Source organism: Acomys russatus, chromosome 23 (assembly GCF_903995435.1).
Source record: "Acomys russatus chromosome 23, mAcoRus1.1, whole genome shotgun sequence".
NCBI classification, from domain to species: Eukaryota; Metazoa; Chordata; class Mammalia; order Rodentia; family Muridae; genus Acomys; species Acomys russatus.
In genome coordinates, this window is record NC_067159.1 from 1,927,604 (window position 1) to 1,948,280 (window position 20,677).

Below are 20,677 nucleotides of genomic sequence, written 5' to 3' on the forward strand. Positions count from 1 at the left end.
TTTCTGATCCCAGAATGGCCATGTCTGGACACAGAAGGGACATAGAACTGTCTGTTAACAGCAAAACGCTGCAGGCATGGTGTTAAGAAATGTTTATTGAGCTTGGTGTGGTGGCACATGCCTGCAATGCCAGCACTCAGGGAGGCAGAGGCAGGCAGATCTCTGAGTTCCAGGCCAGCCTGGTCTACAGAGCCAGTCCAGGACAACCAAGGCTACACAGAGAAACTCTGTCTTGGGAGAAAGGGAAAGAAATGTTAGTTTTTCCTTTCATTCAACTTAATAAAACAAGCAAGATTTTTCAAAGATGAGAAATACTTTTGGTGGAGAGATGAAACCTATGTACAGAACGCGAAGGTACGAGACATGCTGAATAGTTAGGCACCAGGAGCTGAGGCCCAGTTGCCAGTGTGTCCCTGGGTAGGTGCTTAGGGAAGGAAGCTTGTGGCTGGGTCAGTGCCTGGCAAGGCTTCTGGTGACCTGAGGAAGACACCAAGTTGTCCTCTGTGTCAACGGGAGGCAGTAGGGCCTGGGTTGTGCCTCTGTCCCTTCTAGAGGAACTGGCAGTGATTTCTGATAATGCCCACAACCATGTCCCTGCCGTCTTCACATCACTGAGTCTTTGAGCTCAGTGTCTCCTTGTACTGCTTCACGACTGTCCCGATCCACTCTGAGGTTTTCTGCTGGGCTTCCTCCCAGCTGACACGTGGCTCATAGCCCAGGTCGCGCTGAGCTTTCTTGTAGGAGAAGGTGAACGTGCTGTTGCTCATTGTGACCAAGTGGCGGTTAAAGGGAGGCCTATAGCTGTAGACTGGATGGAGCAGGAAGCTCACCGTTTCCAGAAGGAAGGCAAGCCAATAGAGCAGGGGCAGAGGGAGGCTCCAAGTGGGAAGGTGGAGGCCCCACTCCTTGCTCAGGGTGCTATTTAAATCATCATAGCTTTGGTGAGGGGTGTCATCTGAGATGTAGTAGAACTGCCCTTGGATGCTTGGGGACTTCTTGGGGTCTTGTAGGCCCCTGGCTGCCAGAACGTGTGCCCAGGCCACATTGTCCACATACACTGGGTTGACTACGGAGAATTTGCCAGTAGCTTGCAGAATACCATTGTTTTTCAGGGACCCAATTATTATGTTATAAAGGAATGAGCTTCTTTCCCCATAAATGTACATGGGCCTTAAGGCACAAGTATGCAACATGCCACCATTTTTCAGGGTGCACCCATTGGCTGCTAGCACTGCCTTCTCGGCCATCTTTTTGCTGGATGGGTATGGGTCAGGCCATGTACTTTCATGGTGTTCTTCCTCATGGCCATCCAAGATGATCTCCTTGTAGGAGTTGGGTCCTGCAACATCAATTGAGCTGGTGAAGATGAAGGCTGGCACACTAGCTTGGACACAGGCCTCCAACAGGTTCTGGGTACCTAAGCACAGAGAACACACTGTCAGCATCAGAAGGTGAGCCAGGGGCTCACCACGTACACAGTTTCTGAATTATTCTAAGCTCTTTGTCCAACAGTGCAGCCTTTACAGGTTAGAATGTATCTTTGTTAACTGGACCCACAGCTACCATGCTATAACCAGGGGACAGCAGGTACCTTCCAGAAGGTAAGCATTGCTAGGTGTTTGTGTCCATAGCCTTGTGAATATGACGTACATATTCATTTAGCATGAATGTGTGTGACTGGATGCTTTTTTTATTTTTTTAGAAATTGTTATTTTAAAATGCACCAAAATCTCTTGTTCATTTATTCCTAATGTGCCCATGAAATCAGTATAATTCTATGTGTAGATTCATGCATGCTTTTAAAAAATTATAAAACCAGATCGTATTTTTAGAATACGAACACAAATAGTTCTTTTAAACTAAGAATTGTTGAAGAATTAACATCATTAAAGCTCAAGGACAGTTGTGTAAGGTGATATACAGGTTACCTAGACATTTTAGGTGTTTTGTTTTTTATTTTTTATTTTTTTATGATAATCAAACCTGTCACAAGGACAAGTAGTCTGAGTCAAGGGAACAAAGGAGTTTTGGGACATGTTGACATACAGCTGTGTTCCTGATAGTGTGCAATAATGTTAAAGAATTCTTAGCTCAATGACTTCATTTACCCGGTTATATAAAGCAGAAGGGGATAATTACTCCTTCTAGTTTTCATTCAGAAACGCAGCACTGACTGACCTCATCTGTTGCTCTCCCTAGAAAACGGAAAGAGTTTGCGCGCCTCCTGCTGGGCATTCCTGTAATGGCACAGCATCGTGAGGCCCTGAAAGGCTAACAGAACTAACAGTCTGCAGAGCAGGCACTGGCAAGGTCTAGGTCTGGCCCAAGGCAGGCAGTGGGTGAATGGGGGTTGTCAAGTGCTCAGAGTCGGAGTTCAGTCTCCTCGGCATGGAGGAAAATGGAAGAGCTTTCTTTGAAGCTACGGTGACATGAATGTGACCTCACATCCTGGGTTACCTACTTGCCACCTGGCAGGCCTTATCTGTGTCGTGGCACTGAGCTCTCTCAGAGCTTCTCCATTTTCATCTTCTCCTCCTCGCCAGATACTCTACCTTTCAGATTGACATCTACGATGGTCTGTCTGGGAATGACACCTGAGACATCGATGACAGCAGCGGTGTGGATGACAACAGAGATGCCCTGGCAGGCTCTCTTCAGGTACTGGGCATCCAGAATGTCTCCCTCCAGGACTGTCACCTTGGTGTTTGTCTCTAGGTCTGTGGAACACAAGACAGTCATCGAGATGCTTTTCTGTGGGCTAGGATGTTCCCTGTACACAGGTACCAGCCACCTGGGTCATCGACACTTGTCACAGGGTGAGAAAATATTGGAGAGGAAGCTGGATATATAGAAAGGAGGAAAAAAACATTGTTTCCCATCGCAGGAAAACAAATCTGATTAGGAAGCAGTCAAGTGTGCCTGGGACATAAAACTTGTTTAAGAGTGTGATGCGAAGTTGATCCGCTCATCAAAGAGACTCAGGAGCGAGCAGGGGGCCGGAGAGAAGTGGGACAAACAATCAGAATGTCTTCCCTGGGGATTTGATGAGGGACCCACTCTTGGCAGTGGCAGCAGAGAAGGAAGGCGCGCTGCCAGTGCGAATCTTGGGTGGCCCCCTGCCAGAGCCTGGCATTTTCTGCATCTCTGCTGAGCACAAGAGGAAGAGTTAACTCAGTAGCAATTGCTTGGCTTACACGGCTCAACGAGATCAGAAACACTGGCAGGAAAATGAAGATGGGCCCAAGTATGGACACGATGGAATATCTCCCACGAGGCAGTACTAAACCCAAGTGCCAGCGCTCTAACTGCGGCTTTCTACCGGCATTTGCATAGCCACCCATCTCAAGGCGGTGGATCCAATGCCAGTATCTTCCGGTTCTTCTGAACTCTTCCGATAACCCTGTCTATTCCTTCATCACTTAACTCACAAAATGAGCTGTGTACCACACACAGTCTGTGCCTGTACCCTACGTTTGCCGTGCGTCTTAACTCGCGCCCAGCTTCAACACTGTGTTTCCTTCCTTTCCTGCCCACACTTCCTGGAGACTGGTCCTCTGTGCCCTACTTCACGGATGAGGAAAGTGAGGCCCAAGAAGCATGCAGACACAGTTATGGCCACAGCTACTAGGGACTCCTTGCTTGCTCTCCGCCTACACCTGTGCCATCAGCCCGTTCTCCGGCATTGCTTGGAATCCGTTTTACGGAGACAGATTAAGGTCATTCAACTGAACTGAAATTGATAGTGAAGGCAAACACTGAGAGAGGCAGACGTCCAGGGCTGAAGATACATCTCCAGGAACACGAATAGAGTGCTTGTCCCTAATTTTCTAGTAGCCATGTCCTATCCAGGCCCCTCCTCTCATCATAAAACTCCCGAGAGGCTAACAAGAGAGTTGAATCCTCTGATTAGGATCCTATCCACCCACTCCTGCCTGCTTTTCCTTTGCAGTGGGTCTCAACCTTCCTAATGCTGTGACCCTTTAATACAGCTCTTCATGCTGTGGTGACCCCCAACCAGAAAATTATTTCCGTTGCTGCCTCATAAATGTAGTTTTGCCACTATTATGAATCTGATATCTGATATTCGGTTCCTAGAAAAGGGCCATTCTACCCTCAAGGGGTCATGACCCACAAGTTAAGAACCATTGCTCTAGACGGACTGGCTCAGGCGTGTGGCTGTGATAAGAGATGAGGAATCCAGATTTGTGGTGAAGAAGACTGTCACCCATGAGCCATCTGGTTTGTTTTATTTTAGTTGTGGTATTTGGGCAAACCAGTGAACCTCCGCACTGTTCTTCTACAGACATAGAGGGAAGAAACACTAGTTACATTCCAGGAATGTGACACACAGCCAATGAGTTGTCACCGCAGCATGCCCTACAGAGCCTGGCACAGAAGGGGTGAGTCTAGCAACCTCCACTCTATCCATACCCATTGCGCAGATGTCTCTCCAGACTGAGCCTTGACTGTTTGCAAACGTTGCTGAGGCACCAGGATTCTAACAAATAGAATTGACTGTGTATTAATGTTGGCTTTCTGGAAGAAGCACTGCAGCTGGTAGGGAAGGAAACTGACATTGGAAGAGGTCAAAGACAAGAAGTAGAGGGTGGGCATCATTTCACAGAGTATGCAGTGCTGAGTTACACATGAAACCTAGAGGGGGCAAAGAACTAGCGCGGGTCACCTAGAGACAGTGGGAAACACTGAAGGCACTGGGTCCAAAAGTTGGCCCAGGACAAAATAATGGCGCTTAAGTGAGGGCCCTCTGTCTTGTTCCCTGATCCTCATTAATCAGGTGACATTGCTAGTCATTTTTCTTCTTCTTCCAACTTTAAGTCCTTGCTGCCCAGGTGAGTAAGCCTCCTTTTCTACTTTCCCTGCAAAGTTATTTTAACTTTGAGGCGGAATAGATGGTAAAATGTACTACAAATTCAGTCGGACCCAGTTTAACGAGTTCGCAAAAGAACAACAGCCTGCACCAATGACTTCTGCAATCTTATTCTTAGTGATGAGAAACTCTATTGAGGAGTGGTGAGGAATTCATTAGAGCAGTCCTGACGAGGTCTGGATAGTCCTGCTCATGCTGGCTTTGTGTCTGTGCCTTGGAATGACCTCATGCATTGGCTCAGAAATTCACGTTTGCAATCTCTGTCTCTTTCTGTCTGCCTATCTCTGCTCCTACCCCGTATCTCTGCCTCGCCATGCCCCTCTCTGTTTCATATCTTTTTACCTTCTATTTTACTTCTACCCAAAATGCTAAATGGAAGATCCCCCACCCCCAAACACGAGCAAACGAGAGCAGGTACAAACAACTACATCAGTAGCAATTAGGAGAGACAGGGCGCTGGTGCGGAGCCCTTCAGCCTAATGAGGCTATTTATGGATAGTGCCCAGCAAACTTCAAGTCCATGTTAAAAACCTACAGCAAAGGGAGAGAGAGAGCTTGTCAGTGCAACCTCAGCCTCTCCCAGACCGTACTGCATCTTTTATGCTGTGTGGCATGTCCCCTCTTGATGAATGTGGACATGGAGAAATGTCATGGCTGCAGTGTCTATTTATTAGACAAGGGAGGAACCCTCCCGGAATCCAGTCAGTGTTTGCTCTGCAGCACCACACCACATCCTCAAGTTCACTTACTGATGAATTCCTCCCTGGTTTCTGGTTTGAAGGCTTTATCCAGGACCCTGAGCTCCTCCAACTCTTTCTCCTGCACCAACATGCTAATGATCTTCCGGCCCAGGAACCCTCCTGCTCCTGTCACCAGGCAGCTCCACCCAGGCATGGCCAACGCAGGAAGCAGATTGCAGGGGGAGCCGGATAGTGGTGGGTGATCCTGGAGACAGCCAGAAAGAGAGACTCAGTGATTTGCCCAAGCCCAGTTTCTCGCACCAACCTCTCATAACACAGTTCACAAGACATGGGGCAATCTCACCATGGCACTAAGCAACCTATTTCAGTGTGTACTAAGAAACTATCAGGCTCACAGGGGTGTGGCTGTGTTGCAAGACTTCTTCTCCTTTACCTAGATGCCTGTTGCAAGCCTAGATCATTTTACCTGTGCTTCATAACAAATGGCCACAAACTGGGGTTCGAGAAATCCTTACCAGGTGTGGTCAGGGTACATAAGCAGTTTGTGGAACTCAGAGAAATGTTTACTTAACTTCGTTGGCTTTAAAGGTGGGGATGAGGAGAGTCACAGAGTGAGGCATAAAGGAAGGGGTCTGGAGTTTCTATGCTCTTGAGCAATACACCACTCTCCAGAAACCTCTACAGCTTCTGTGAATTGGGAACACAGGGAACTTGTTACTGGGGATCTGTTTTGGATGCTTCACTTATGGGCGTGCTTGAACTCCATTAGCCAAGTGCTATCTGACTGCGTGGGTGGCCTAGTAAGTCCTGTCTTTTGAAATGCCTCAGCATCCCTCCCGTGAGGGTGTAGGACAGCAGCCAGTGTGTATAGGATGGCCACTCAGATTTGAGTCACTTACCATAGAGAAAAAGCACAACATTTAAATGATAGTGTCAAAATCCATAGCCTAGTGTTGTTTGCTTGTTTGTTTCTAGCACAGATTTCTCATGTTAAGCAAATATGTAATTCAAAAATCTACCACACCAGTGGAATTCCATTCAACCTTTATGAATACGTTCAGTGCTTCATACTATCGGAGTATTGTCTTCCAAAGCAAGAGTCAGCTACTACACTTCCTGTCCAGCACCTCCGGTTACAAAGCACAGCTTCTGGAAAGGATTTACTCTCATCCTCTCAGGCACCTGCTATGATTGGGTTATGAAATAATATTGCAGCTTGCTCTAGCATTGCTGGAGGTATAGATGTGTAGTAGTTCTCTTTTAAATTAAAGCCCATTTCTTTCTTTCTGTTCTCTCAGGGGCTCCTCCTTTTCTCCCAGTTCATCCATACACAAACATTTTCGAGTTTGGAAGGGGTAGTAGGTGAGGCCTCTTGCCCATTTAGACTGACTGCCATGCAGCATGCTAGTGTAATAAGTAACTTTCTCCTGTGTGGTAGTAGGGTTAGCTACATCTTATAGAACTGGTGGGCTATCTGGACCACTAGCCAATATAGCAGCATCCACAATTAACCCCAGCCCCATCCACTCCACCCTAGACCCCAAGGAAGCCTGAAAGATGTTTCCATGGGCACTGTCTCTAGCCTAGCTTTTTTAGTTGCTTGAATCCTGGTTCTTAGACCATAGCCTTGGTGAGTTGCGAGATGATTACTGAAGTGATGTGAGAAGCCAAATGTTATATTCTTGCCCCTGTGTGTGTGTGTATGTGCACGTGCACATGTGTGTACACACACACACACACACACACATACACACACACACACACACCCCACTCATTTAATCTAACCTGTGGCTTGCATGACTTCTGTTTTACACATCAGGCAGGAGAAAGCTCTCTTTATCAAATACACTTCCTGCTCCCACAGTAGTAGGTAAAAGAGATACAGACTTCAGGAAAGGTTTGGTAAAACATATGTCTTCTGTGGGCTTTTATCTTCAACCATCTTGTCTCTACTTAGGCTCCACTAAGATGTCAGCAGTACTTTTTGGTCTAAGAGGGGCCCAGAGGGAGCATTGCTCATGTAGAGTCACTGGCCCCCACCCCCTCCAACCAATACTCAATACTCAGGTAAAAGTGACTCAGTTTACCAATTAATACCTGTTATACACTTCAAGGATTCTCTCTCTCTCTCTCTCTCTCTCTCTCTCTCTCTCTCTCTCTCTCTCTCTCTCTCTGTCTCTCTGTCTCTCTCTCTCTCTCTCTTCTTTTTTGTTTTTCTTTCTTTTTTGAGACAGACTTTCTCTGTGTAGTCTTGGCTGTCTTGGACTAACTTTGAAGACCAAGCGGGCCTCAGACACACACAAGTGGCCACCTGCATCTACCACTTGAATGCTGGGATTAAAGGTGTGCGCCAGCATGCCTGGCTAACACTTCAAGTTTGTAACCTTATCATCTCTGATATTTTAATATTTTAGTGCCAAGTGAGTGACCCGAGTACCTTTTATCTAGTCCACTAGGTTGGTTGCCCATGTGTTAGTTTTTACCAGGTGGAGTCATAGGAAGAAGTGTCCTCTGCAGCTGTGCTAACCCAAATGCGTTCTCCCACTAAATATTCTGCTCAAGTAGCTACTCTTACAATCCACTTGAATAAACCAACAAAAAAAGCCCTTCCCAGCACACCTTCCTGCTTCTACCCTTTTTTGCTATCTATCTCCTTTTTCTTTAATTGATTATGCTTTTGGTGACTAAAAGGTATAGAGATGATTCCTGTAGCTCTTCTGTAGTTATCTTTAGAAGGCTGCTGAGGGTGGAGGCTTGAGTTGTAACCAGGTGTGGTGGCGCGCGCCTGTAATCCCAGCACACAGGAGACAGAGGCAGGCGGATCTCTGTGAGTTCGAGGACAGCCTTGTCTTATAAAGCGTGTCCTGGGCAGCCAAGGCTACACAGAGAAACCCTGGCTTGTCCCCTTAAGCAAGAAGAACTTCCTTGGGAAACACTGAAGAAGATGGACCAAAATAACAATCAGTTGGATTACAGTTTACAAACATCTCTTAATCATGTTCACCTACCGATCCTGGCACAGGTCTTCCTCAGTTTCCAGTAACTTCATATCAGTCCTGTGGTCCTGAGTGTCACTGAGCACCTCTGTTTGCTTTTCTTCCCCTATCCCAGGGCCATACGAAAGGAATTTCCCCCCCTCTTCAACCTTTAGCCATTACTTGTTTTTTTAATTGGTATGTAAGGATGACTGTCTGAGTCCAGGTTCCTAATCTAGAAGTTCTGGTTACAAAGATGCTGTGATTGCTAGTGGATAATATCATTTGCAAATAGCATGCCTGACAGTCATAGTACAGTATAGCTAGATAGCTGGTGTGTCTTAGCCAGGGATTTCTACAGGAACAGAACCAAAAGGATATCTATCTATCTATCTATCTATCTATCTATCTATCTATCTATCTATCTATCATCTATCTATTTATCATATGTATATATATGTATATATATATATATATCCCTAGGTATATAAATGTCAGAATTTGTTAAAACAGCTTTAACAAATTTAAAGATTAGTAAGAACAGCTAAATTCCCCCTGAGAAACTGGTGGTTACTTGGCCCTTGAGCTTAAATGCCTCAATAGTTGTGGTAATCCCACAGTAGCTGTCACTCACTGTGAGGAGACAACTGTACTTACTCAGCCAGAGGTAAGGGTGTGTCAACAGTCCCAGCTGGAGCTGAAAAGGCTGGGAGAAAGGTTCCTAGGATCCAGCTGGTCCCTAGTCCACGATGCAAGCTTGGAAAGCAAAAGGAGTGAGCAGCAGCAGCAGCAGCACTGCCAATCAACCCAGATGTGCACAAGAGCCAGCAAGGCGGCAGATTAGATGTTCTTCCAGGACAGACCTTTTTATCTGGGCTGCTACCAGAGGGGACCGCCCACATTCAGGGTGGGTCTTCCCATATCAGGCACCGCAATCAGGACACTTTGAGTGAGTCTCTCAGCAGCAAACTGTCACTAAAACCAGCCCCGATTAGGTGTCTCTCGTGTCAGGACCAGGTGAGGGAGCGGGGGTGGGGTTTCTTTTGGAGGAAGGTTCCTCCTGAACTAAAAAGAACATCCTGTCCTACAACTAAAGACCAGCCTAAATTTAAAAGGAAATAAAAAAATTTTTTTGATTAATTAAAATGAAGCTAAAACAATTTGTAGAAAGGGGTTCCCATAAGTCTGTGAGGGGGGGCTTTTGTCTTATGACATCTAATTTTATATCTTTAACTATAGGTCGATATAACTTTGAAATATTTTTAATTGTGATAATCAGGTCTTTATTTTTGTCAGCTTGTGGGGTGGAGCCAGGTGGGATTTTGCTAAGGCCACAAGCTGTGGGACCTGGCAGAGGTCCATAGCCAGCTGTGTTCCTGCTGGCTGGGGGACCACTGTTGGGAGGGGGCTCTAGGCTCCGAGAGAGTGTGGTTGCTGTTTCTGTGCTGCCCAGCTCTCTTGGTTTCCTGCTTCTAGAAGTTGGACTGCCTTCTTCATCAAGTTCAGAATGACACTGACCTCATGAAAACCCCCTTTTACATTTTGGGCTTATTTTGGAATGGGGAGAGGTCACCAGCCTTGAGATTTAACTTTGAATGCATGTCCTTGAGCAGTGGTAGATATCTCATGCCCCTGCGCGTGGGTGGTTCCACACTCATTCATGTGGACAGTATGCCGCCCCCCCAAAGCCGTGCAGTTGACTGGGGATCATTGAGGGGGGTTGGGGGCTGAGAGGAGGAAGGAGAATATTGAGGGGAGTGGAGGATGGATCTGATTATGCTTCCCGGGGTACAAATACGAAATTCTCAAGAATAAAGAAAATTAGCATAAAGCCCCACAAGACCTACCCCAAAAATGATTATTTTAAAACAGGAGCTTCCACCTAATTTTTATGTAACTTTATATTACGTGACATGGAAGTCACAACGAGACCCCTCTCAGCTCCAGCTAGAGATTGTCCAACTCCTTCCTAGCCTTCTACAGTGTGGATGCCTACATCAGAAGGACAGGAAAGGATGCCAATACTTTAGTCTTTGTCCTTGAAGGCCAATCAGAGCCCAGAGGAAGACTGCTAAAGGCACCACAGGTCCACAGTGAACAATCCTTTTGATGACAGATGCTGTGCAGATGCTAGAGGGCGGAGACAAACCAGAGCTCCCTGTGAAGAAGTGAATCGTCCCTAGGCAAAAGTTCTCTCATGCTTTAAGGACAGCGCACAAGGTCAATAAGACCTTTCCCCATGCCTGAAGATGGCAACTGATAAGGTAACCCCCCCTCCCTACCACCAGCTTTGGCTGAAATAACATTCTAAAAGATTAATTATTGGCCTCCTACTTGACCTTTAACATCCAATAGAAAAGAATAACAACAACAACAACAAAAAACCGAACAGTTAGGAGATTGTGAAACAAGTGCTACCAGCCCCTTACTAAGGTTCCCACACTGACCTCATTCAGTCAGGAGACTGGTCTTAGCCAGTTTAAAAGGGACTCTCCTAGGCACTACTAACTAATCCAGTGGTGTCAAATGCTATAGGGCTACCAACGAGATTCGCCTGTGCAGGGTCAACACTACTTTCCAGAAAATGGCCAGAGAGAGCTGCACGGGAGCTCTACCAGAGCACCAAACCCACAAAGCGTGTATACTTTTCCTTTAAAGGGGACTCCAGAGGCCACCCATAGAAAACCAACTCTAAGGACCCATGACATAGAACTTCTGCTTTTAACACTGTCCTGGTGGGAAGTGTCTCCGTGGCATTTATACTTTCCCCTTATTCTATGAAAATCTCTTCTTGACTGCCATAAGCTCTTTCCAGGATGCTTTATTCTCAGGTCAAAACCAATTTTATCTGACTCCGAGTACATAAGAATGCAACTCTCTGTCAGATATTTCCACCACCACCAGCGCCCACCCCCCCAACCCCCCCCAAACCCTTCATCACAGTTGGTCATTCATCTTACAGACTCAACATGTCCGGCCTACCTTTAACCCAGACCTCAAAACGTTTCCCCTAACTCCTACACTGATCAGACCTCAGACACTGACTCATCATATCTATATCTGCCTGTTCTAGTCACTGTTGCCTCAGAGCACCTTCTGGAAAGCAAGCTGGGCTCTTTCTAGCATTTTCTCTTCTGAAGAGGTAGGGTTTTTTTTTTTTTTTTTTTTTTTTTTTTTTTTTTTGCGGGGGTTGATTTGTTTTTTAATGCCAGGGGCACTGACATGACTCTTCTCATTGCCAGTTTGCACAGAACTCGCTTGGCTGCCCATGGCTGTGCCTGTCCCTCTTATCTGGCAGCGTTTCTTACTGTTCTTATTCTACTGCACATTTTCAGTCTCTGACTACTACAGTGACTAAGTTTGTTCCTTTAAGGACTCAATAGGCGGGCTGGGGAGATGGCTTAGAGGTTAAGAGCGCTGGCTGTTCTTCCAGAGGCCCTGAGTTCAATTCCCAGCAACCATATGGTGGTTGATAACCACCTATAATGAGATCTGGTGCCCTCTTCTGGCCTGAAGGTGTACATGAAGGCAGAATACTATATAAATAATAAACAAATCTTAAAAAAAAAAAAAAAGGACTCAAAAGACCTTCTGAACAGAACAGAACAGAACAACTCTGAGGAACTCTCTCTGGATGGGTTTGGACACTCTTGGTGTCTTGGTTAGGGTTTCTATTGTTGTGATAAAACATTATGGCCAAAACCAACTTGGGGAGGAAAGAACCAATTTTGGCTTACAATTCCACACGGTAGTCTATTACTGAGAGAAGTCAAGGCAGGAGAAGAACTAAAACAGGACACGACTCCGAAGGCAGGAACTGATGCGGAGGGCATGGAAGAGAGTTGCTTATTGGCTTGCTTCTCATGGCTTGTTTGGCCTACTTTCTTTTTTCTTTTTCTTTTTGGTTTTTCGAGACAAGGTTTCTCTGTGTAGCCTTGGCTGTTCTGCACTAACTTTGTAGAGCAGGCTGGCCTCAAACTTACAGCAATCTGCTTGCCTCTGCCTCCCAAGTGCTGGGATTAAAGGCGTGCACCACCACCGCTGGCTTTTTAAAAAATATTTATTTATTTATTATTATATATACAGTGCTCTGCCTGCATGACAGAAGAAGACGACAGATAACATTACAGATAGTTATGAGTCACCATGTGCTTGCTGGGAATTGAACTCAGGACCTCTGGAAGAGCAGTCAGTGCTCTTAACCTCTGAGCCATCTCTCCAGGCCTGGTCTACTTTCTTATACCGCTTATTATCACCTTCCAAGAGTGGAACTACCTACAGTGATCCGAGCATTCTCACATAAATTATCAATCAATAAAATGCCCTCCAGACTTGCCTACAAACTAACTGCTATGGAGGCATTTCTCAATTCAGATTCCTTTTGCCCACATGACTCTAATTTGTGTCAAGTTGACATAAGAACTAGCCTCTGAACTTGGCTTTGTGCTTTTGTCTCTTGATCTCTTGCTTACCTAAACTTCTGATATAATTAGAATATTCTATATTATGAAACATTATGCTATTATCTCTGGGATACTAACATTACCATGAACTGTAGGCTCAATTTTTTTTATCAATTATATTTTATTATGAACTTATTAAATGACCCTAACTCCCTAACACCCCGACTATCCCAAACAATTGGAAAAGGATATTAAAGGACAGTATAATAAAACCTTTTGATTGTGACTTGGTTTTTGGCTGTTCATCCTGCACTTCAAGAGGCTCCTAAAGAGAACTGCTCCAGGGAAAGCTTCAAGGCTTTGGACTCCAGCTGAGGCTTGAGGTTCCAGCAGCAACTTTGGTAGAATTGCTGGTCTGATGAAATCCTGCTGACTACACCAGGAGAATCATTCCTTGGAGCTGATATCCTTAAGGTTTCATTATAGTGTTCTTTAATATCCTTTTTCTGATTGTTTGGGTTAGTTGGGTTGTTAGGGAGGTAGGATCATTAAGAAGTTCATAATAAAATATAATTGATAAGAAAATTGAGCCTACGACCAACACTAAAAGCCTGCCTCCCACAACTAAGATCATCTTGAACTCCAAAGAATGTTACTAGCCTTTAATCTGTTGTGGTGGTCATTTTCTCTACTCTACAAATTACTTCCCCAGCCTTCTAGGCCTTAGAAGTGGATCAATAGCACCAGGTAGGACCCCAAGACCCAAGACTGCTCAGCTCTGAAGCAGTTTCAGAAGACAAATCTTCATTCATAGTCAGTAACTTGACATTGGTGATCTACAGGGGGGAAATGTAGAAACAAGCCCCCCAAATAAAGCAAAATGACTACATTTTCACAATCAACCCATGACCATAGTGAACCACATGGATATCCAGTGGGAAAATAAATACTCCTGAAAACACAACCACCACATATTTAAAATAATATACAGCAACAGTAATACTTACAGCATGATGAGTCATCATTGGAGCTAGGGGAGTTTTTTTTTTTTTGTCAGTCATGTATATGGCTTAATAGGGATTTCCTTTGTGACTGTCAATTATGGGCCAGATATTTCCTTTTTTATTTATTGGGAAGCCCCAAATGCCAGGGGTGTGGGGTAGTCCAAGGTACATGGTGGTCAAACCTTGGGTGCCTCTCCCAGATGAGTTTCTCAGGTTCCTTCCAGGCCAGTGTATGGTACTTTCTTCTGACTTACAATGAGACCTCTGCTCATCCTGGGGTTATGTATGACCCAGTCTCCATTTGTGGTCACCTAGGGCCACCCACAACAGGCTAGCATAAATATTTGTCTCTTGTCTTTGGAGTCCAGGAGGTCTTCGTGTAGATAAATGCATAGTGAGACCATGGCTGTAGGCATCAAGTTTTAAGCTTCCATCAAGTCAATCAAGTGATGTACAGACTAGTAAGTTAATACATAAGATAGTACATAAATGTTATGTTTAGAGTACGCTCATAGTTGGACCAGGACTAGCTGGCACCGACTTTCTGTAGGGGCCACAAGGATAGCCCACTTACTATTTATCATATCAGTTCTAGTATTTGGGTTTTGAGCTAAATGACCTGATATGACACTCTTCAAACGCTTAGGAGGACATATCATCTAACCCTAGAGAACATCATGGATAGTTTGGCTTTATCTAAACCTTTTAGTTCCTAGTCCATTGGAAAATTCAAGTATACTAGCTTTGTAGAGCAAAGGCAATGTGACACAGAGTCTATGAACGTTTAAATTCTTACTTTTGTGTTCTATGAGTTTCCAACGAATATTTAAAAAAATGTTCTATGTGTTAAATAGAATGGAGTATTATAAGTGAGGAAGAAGTCTAACACAGAGAGAGAAATTTTCCTACTTTATCATCACCTCAAATATCTGCTGGGTTTTGTTTGTTTGTTTGTTTTGTTTTTATTGTTGTGTTTTTTTAAGTCAGGAGTTTTTCTCAGAAGGAATATTTTTAAAATTTGTTTATTTACTTACTTATTTACTTATTTTTGGTGTTTGGTTTTTTGAGACAAGGTTTCTCTGTGTAACCTTGGCTGTCTTGGATTCACTTTGTAGACCAGATTGGCCTTGAACTCAAAGCTATCTTCCTGCCTCTGCCTCCTGAGTGCTGGGATTACAAGCATGTGCCGATGAGCCTGGTTCAATTTTATGTTCTTAGAAAAAAACCCACAGAGTCAATTGGTACTGCCCACATAATCATGGGTATTCCTCCACCCACTGAAGCATGGTCACCCTACTGGGGACCACCCCCCTAAAGAAAAGTGACCCTCCCATTCCTAGCAGTCATCAACTGTCAACTGATCCTCAGCTCAGGGTAAAGGCTCTGAGTCCTTCCCCTTTCAAGCTGGAATGTTAACTTACTAAGTCTTGTACGTGTTTTGTGGAGACAACTGCAGTTGCTATGGGTTCCTGAGGACACACAGTCCTATCATGTCCAGAAGACGGTATGGCTTGGTTCCTTCCCGACCTTTGACTCTTATAATCTTTCTGTGACCTCTTCTACAGTGCTCTCTGAGGCTTGGGGCAATGGTCTCTGCATCAGTTCCAGGTTTCTTCCCTGTTAGATCTCCTGTCCTGGCTTCCTTTGATGATGAGCAGTGATAGGGAGGTACAAGCCAAAGACACCCTTTCCTCCTCAAGTTGCTTTTGTTTTTGTTTTTTCGAGACAGGGTTTCTCCATGTAGCCCTGGCTGTCCTGGACTCGCTTTGTAGACCAGGCTGTGCTGGAACTCACAGAGACCTGCCTGCCTCTGCCTCCCAAGTGCAGGGATTATAGGCGTGCGTCACTACGCGTGGCCCCCCAAGTGGCTTTTGGTCATGGTGTTTCATCGCAGCGATAGAAATCCTAAGACAGCCTGTGATACAGATGCTCCACTTACAGGTAGGACTCCACAAACATTTACTTTCTGCACTTCAGCCAGCTGTGAATTTCTGCTTTGTTGTCTGTTGCACAAACAAACTTCTCTGATGAGCACTGAGGGCTGCACTCACCCATGTATATGATATGTATTTAGAGAGCAGTTTGATACTATGTCCATCTAGCCAAGTAACGGTAGTAGGGTTCCTGCCCCCCAAACCTATAAACCTATAAGCCATGGGATTTCAGTCAGGTTTATAGGACCAGGCATGCACTTCCTCCTGTGGAGCGGTTCTTCTATCCAACCAAAAAGTTCTTGGCTACTCCCATAACATTTGTGGCAGTATTGTATACACTGGCACATCTATCCAGGCTGGTTGGAAAGCACCTAGCATTCACAGCTGTATAAGAGTGCTGATGTTTTCTTCCTCCCTGTAGCGTTCATGGCACCTATGGTATTATGAAGGTTAGCCAGCAGGGAGGAAGCTTTCTGGATCCTGCCAGCTTGGTTTTTCTATGTCCTGTGACCAAAGTGTGAGATGTCTTCGATAACAACAATTTACCATAACTTCCAGTGGGAAACCAAGAGCAATGGCAGTAGCCTGTATAATTTTAGAGGTCTTTGAGGTGCCCCTGACCAACAGCTCAAGGATGGTTATTCCACACTTGGCATTAGGCTTTTTATTTGGCAATCTGTGGTTCTTGAGAGGAGCAGCATTATCCTCAGCTGATCAACAAACTCTCTGTATATATGTATACATATATATGTATAGCAGCCATATATATCAAAGTTTTATATATATAATTATACACATACATGTAGTGTCCATAAAACAAATATGTATATAACATATACATATATTTAATGTCTATATGAGTATATACATATGTAAAACTTTCATATATATGTAGCTAAATAGTAAATTTCCATATGGCCTTTTCAAGTATTCTTAGTATTAATTCTCCCTTCCCCAGCTTCTTCTCTGTTCTATCTTCCAACTCTGCTTCTCATTTGATTTCCCTCTTCATTATATGCTTTCCCTACTACCTATATTCTATGACCCACACCCTGCACACTTACTATCTCCCTTCTACTCCTTAGTGGCCCCAGCTAAACATACAAATCAAACGGTCTAGTGCTGAGTCCCACAAACGAGTTAGGACATGCGGTATTTGTCTTCTGGGTTTGGGTGACCTCACTCAAGGTAATTTTTCCAGTTTCTAAGCATTATTAACTGTTTATAAAATATTTAAGCCTTGTTTATAACAGGTAGTTAAAAATTGTCTTTGCTCAAAAGGTTCTTCCCGCTTGGAGCCACAAGGCGGCTGGAAGCAGAACGAAAAGTGGACATTTTGTTCTTCATGACTTTTGTCTCTCTGATTTTGGGGTTACCTAAGTTACTATCCCAGTACAGTATAAAAGAGAAATTAGTGGCCAGAGAGGGCTCAGCAGTTAACAGCACTAGTCCCAAAACCCACATGGCACCTCACAACTGTGGGAGGCATGGAGGGTCCTGTGCTCACAGAGGCACATGGGGAACTAGGAATGTCAAACACACCAGCTTGTCTCTTCAGAGGGAGAGATGTACAGCCTGTTTTTCTGCCTGAAAGGCTGGGAGAGGCTGTGGCTCACAACTTGGGGACCACATCAGATCCTCCCCAAGATGTTTATTCCGAGCTCATTCATTATAGAATCCGTCCTTTATGGGCGATGTCACCTAGAATCAACCTAGAGACACCATCTTTATGGTAGATGTCACATGTACTTTTCAAAGTTTCGATGTAGTCATGTCTTAAGCTTTATTGTGCACGTGGGACTAAGTTATTTGTCCTCAGGAGAGGTTTCACCAAATTGTGCTGTGCTTAAAAATTCCAAAGGAGATACCACAAATGATACCACAGAAATACAGTATACAATTCAGATTACTTAACAACAGATTGCAACACCTCAAAGAAATGATCAAGCCCATGAAGTCAATTAACTCTCACTGCGTTTGTTAGGATAAACCTGTGTGCTTTGACATATGTGATTATCAAGTTACAGTTATATATATATTATTAATTTATTCATATCACATCTCAATGGTTATCCCATACAATTTTATATTTTATTGAGTTGATATCTTGCTTGTTACACAGTTACCTTTTTCTTCTTAGAATTTTTATATTAATGGCTGTGTCTCTTATGCTGTCTGTTGCAAGTATTTCTTTTACTTCTGCCTCTTAATTCTCTGCTCTGTCTAGAACTGTTTTCCTTGCTGCCTCAGGATCATCCATGTCCCCACACAGCCTTTATAGACTCCAATTCTTCTACCTGGATCAATTTTTATCCCCCTTACCACTGTGGAATGTACATGTAACATTGCTAACCAATTGACTTATTGGAAAAAAATCCAGTGTGGATACCCTGAGAGGTCACTCTTCCCCGGGTCTGTCCTAGTGGTGTTGGGCAGCATAGGGTCTTGGCCGTGCCCCGTGCTGTACAGCCCCTTTCAAAAATGTTGGAGAAGAAGCTGGGCTTCGAGTCTGCATATTCCTTTGACTTCTTAGAGTCCTGTGGAGGATGCCTGAAGAGACAAACCATGCAGGAAACAAAAGTCAAAAATCAAAAGTCAACAAAGCCAAACCAAAACCACCACCACCACCACCACCAACAACAACAAAGTCAACAACAACAACAACAACAAAACAAAAAAAATGCTCGGCTTAGTGGCACATACCTTTAATTCCAGCACTCAGAAAGCAGAGGTAGGTGGATCTCTGTGAGCTAGAGGCCAACCTGGTCTACAAAGTGAGTTCAGGATGGCCAGGGCTACACAGAGAAACCTTGTCTTAAAAAAGAAAACCAAGCCAAAAACAACAAAAAGAGGTCCTTCAGCCAATTGCAAACCCACAGAAGGTTAAAATGTGGTAAAATATGTTCTTGGAACAAAGTACCAAGAAAGAACAGATATATTACCATTTTTCTCAAGGGCGATGATTCCATATTCATCCTTGTCCTTGAAGGGCTCTTTGGCTGCCTAAAGTTCACATTCCAGCATTTGGAGATCAAAGATGAAGTGCTGGTTGCCTCTGGCATCCTGCCACTCTTCTGCAGATGGCCTTTTAAGCAGGACCATCCATTGGACACTGTGATGGGCCCCCAAAGGCCACCCTTGTTTAGCCCAGCTCTGTATGGCACCCAGAACACCCTGTGTCTTCCAGCAAAGCCTGATCATGGCATCCAGCCTCTTTATTTGCCTTGGCTCTCCACCCTCCCTCCTGCCCTGCACACTCACCCTCCGCATCACTCTCAGGCTGCCCTCCCTGCAGGACTCACCCGGTTCTCCATTCCAAGTCCCTCCTGGTGTCTGAAGCTTTCCCGAACACCTTCTGCTCAGCTCCGTTGTCTCCAATCATCTGTACATGACACTCACGCCTGTGGGTGAGTGCTTTCCTGTGCTCCCGAAGGGGGCTCACAGGCCAGGGCTGCTGTCATTCTTTCTGCACCTATCCTGCTCTCTGGCATGTTTTACTTGCATTGCAAGGCTTGTGTTCAGGAGTGCTGACCTCCACCCACAGTAGGTGGCATGCTTCACTGCTAATTGCATTGACCCAACAACTGTCTTTTTAATTGTTGGTTAATAGCTGTGTTCTCATCTAGGTTTCTACACATTTCCTAACTGGCTTCCTCTCCTCAGATGTACTGAAAAGGATAAACAGAGAAATGGAAGGAAACAAGAATGTAAAATGTCAGGCGAGGCCATGCAGAAGTGAGATGGAGAGATGGAAGATGAAGGCGTGGGTATCAAATCTGCAGGCAGGGATAATATCTTCCAGATCCTAGGCTGAGTGGGAACACATGTTTGATTGAATCAGATCTGTTCCTTTTAACCTTCCAGGACCTTAGGTCTGCCTTTATTGTGTAATTTTAAAGATAGAAATAGTTTTTTTCTTAAACGATTAAACTACCTGTCACAAATATATCCAGGTGTGTTCTAGACCCTTCCAGGATGCAGACATTGGAGGTGGTGACTGAAGAGTTTTCTCTCTCTTGCCTCTCCCTTTCCAGGCCCATTTGTTAAGGAACCCCCAGTTTCCAGGGCACCCCTTAAGTTCCTGGGGAGCCTTGTGTGTAGGTCTAGGTAGGCAGGAAGGAGACCGAGAGACTTGGAGCTCTGACAAGGAGGAACAGCCCACGTTTCAGGATGGCTGCCCAGCTAAGAAGCAAGCTCAGGCTGCACAATGTGGCAGAATGATGAATGGTTTCACTTCAGTCTCTCTGGTGAAGTGAACAACTTTCTACCATCCAGTCAAGGAGGTGGAGAGGAAGACTCCTCACCTATGACATGGAAATGGGAGCTTCCGCTTCCTGTCTGGGAAGCGTGAAATGAGGTAATCTGCGTCAGTCATCTAGTTCATGCCCAGCGTAATAGGGTCCCAGACCTTAGCACAGCGGACTCCATGGTGGAAGTACCATTTTGACTGTAAATCTCAGCATGTAGACAGCACCACCTGCCAAAACTAAAACAAAGCTTAATCCATCTAAATGCATATAGTTCTGGGAAACCTGCAAGAGGAACTAACTTTGCTTTTTAGCTTCTGTAGTTCTACTTCTTGCTAACTTGTTATTGTTAACTGAAGTGTGTCAACCCAGAACGCAATTCTTGTGCTTAAAAACTCACCCCGAGAAAGGCTCAGTGCTACACTGGGATTCTGAACAGCCAGTGTAGTTCTCAGCCAGCTAATAAAGACTTTGATTGGCTTAAAGCCATGTTTGAACAGTGTTCTCTAGTGAATATCCCACAAC

At 44.8% G+C, this 20,677-nt stretch overlaps 1 protein-coding gene and 1 non-coding gene across 2 annotated transcripts; one reads left to right on the forward strand and one right to left on the reverse strand.

Moving 5' to 3' along the window:
- Positions 1-575: 575 nt before the first annotated feature.
- Positions 576-5,832, reverse strand: LOC127206258 (3 beta-hydroxysteroid dehydrogenase/Delta 5-->4-isomerase type 1-like). Its single transcript, XM_051165533.1, has 3 exons — positions 5,638-5,832; positions 2,553-2,717; positions 576-1,417 (listed from the first exon to the last, which is right to left on the reverse strand). The coding sequence occupies exons 1-3, from the start codon at positions 5,780-5,782 to the stop codon at positions 609-611; spliced, it is 1,119 nt and encodes a 372-aa protein (XP_051021490.1). The 5' UTR covers positions 5,783-5,832; the 3' UTR covers positions 576-608.
- A 12,449-nt stretch (positions 5,833-18,281) lies between these two features.
- On the forward strand, positions 18,282-18,485 carry LOC127206790 (small nucleolar RNA SNORA73 family). Its single transcript, XR_007832881.1, has one exon. It is a non-coding gene; the product is annotated as a small nucleolar RNA SNORA73 family (small nucleolar RNA).
- The last annotated feature ends 2,192 nt before the right edge of the window (positions 18,486-20,677 follow it).

Coding starts and splice junctions, on each gene's coding strand:
- LOC127206258 (XM_051165533.1), bottom strand. CDS start 5,782: ATGCCTGGGTGGAGCTGCCTGGTGACAGGAGCAGGAGGGTTCCTGGGC. Junction 2,718..5,637: donor AACCAGGGAGGAATTCATCA/GTAAGTGAACTT, acceptor TGTGTTCCACAG/ACCTAGAGACAAACACCAAG. Junction 1,418..2,552: donor CGTAGATGTCAATCTGAAAG/GTAGAGTATCTG, acceptor CTCTGTGCTTAG/GTACCCAGAACCTGTTGGAG.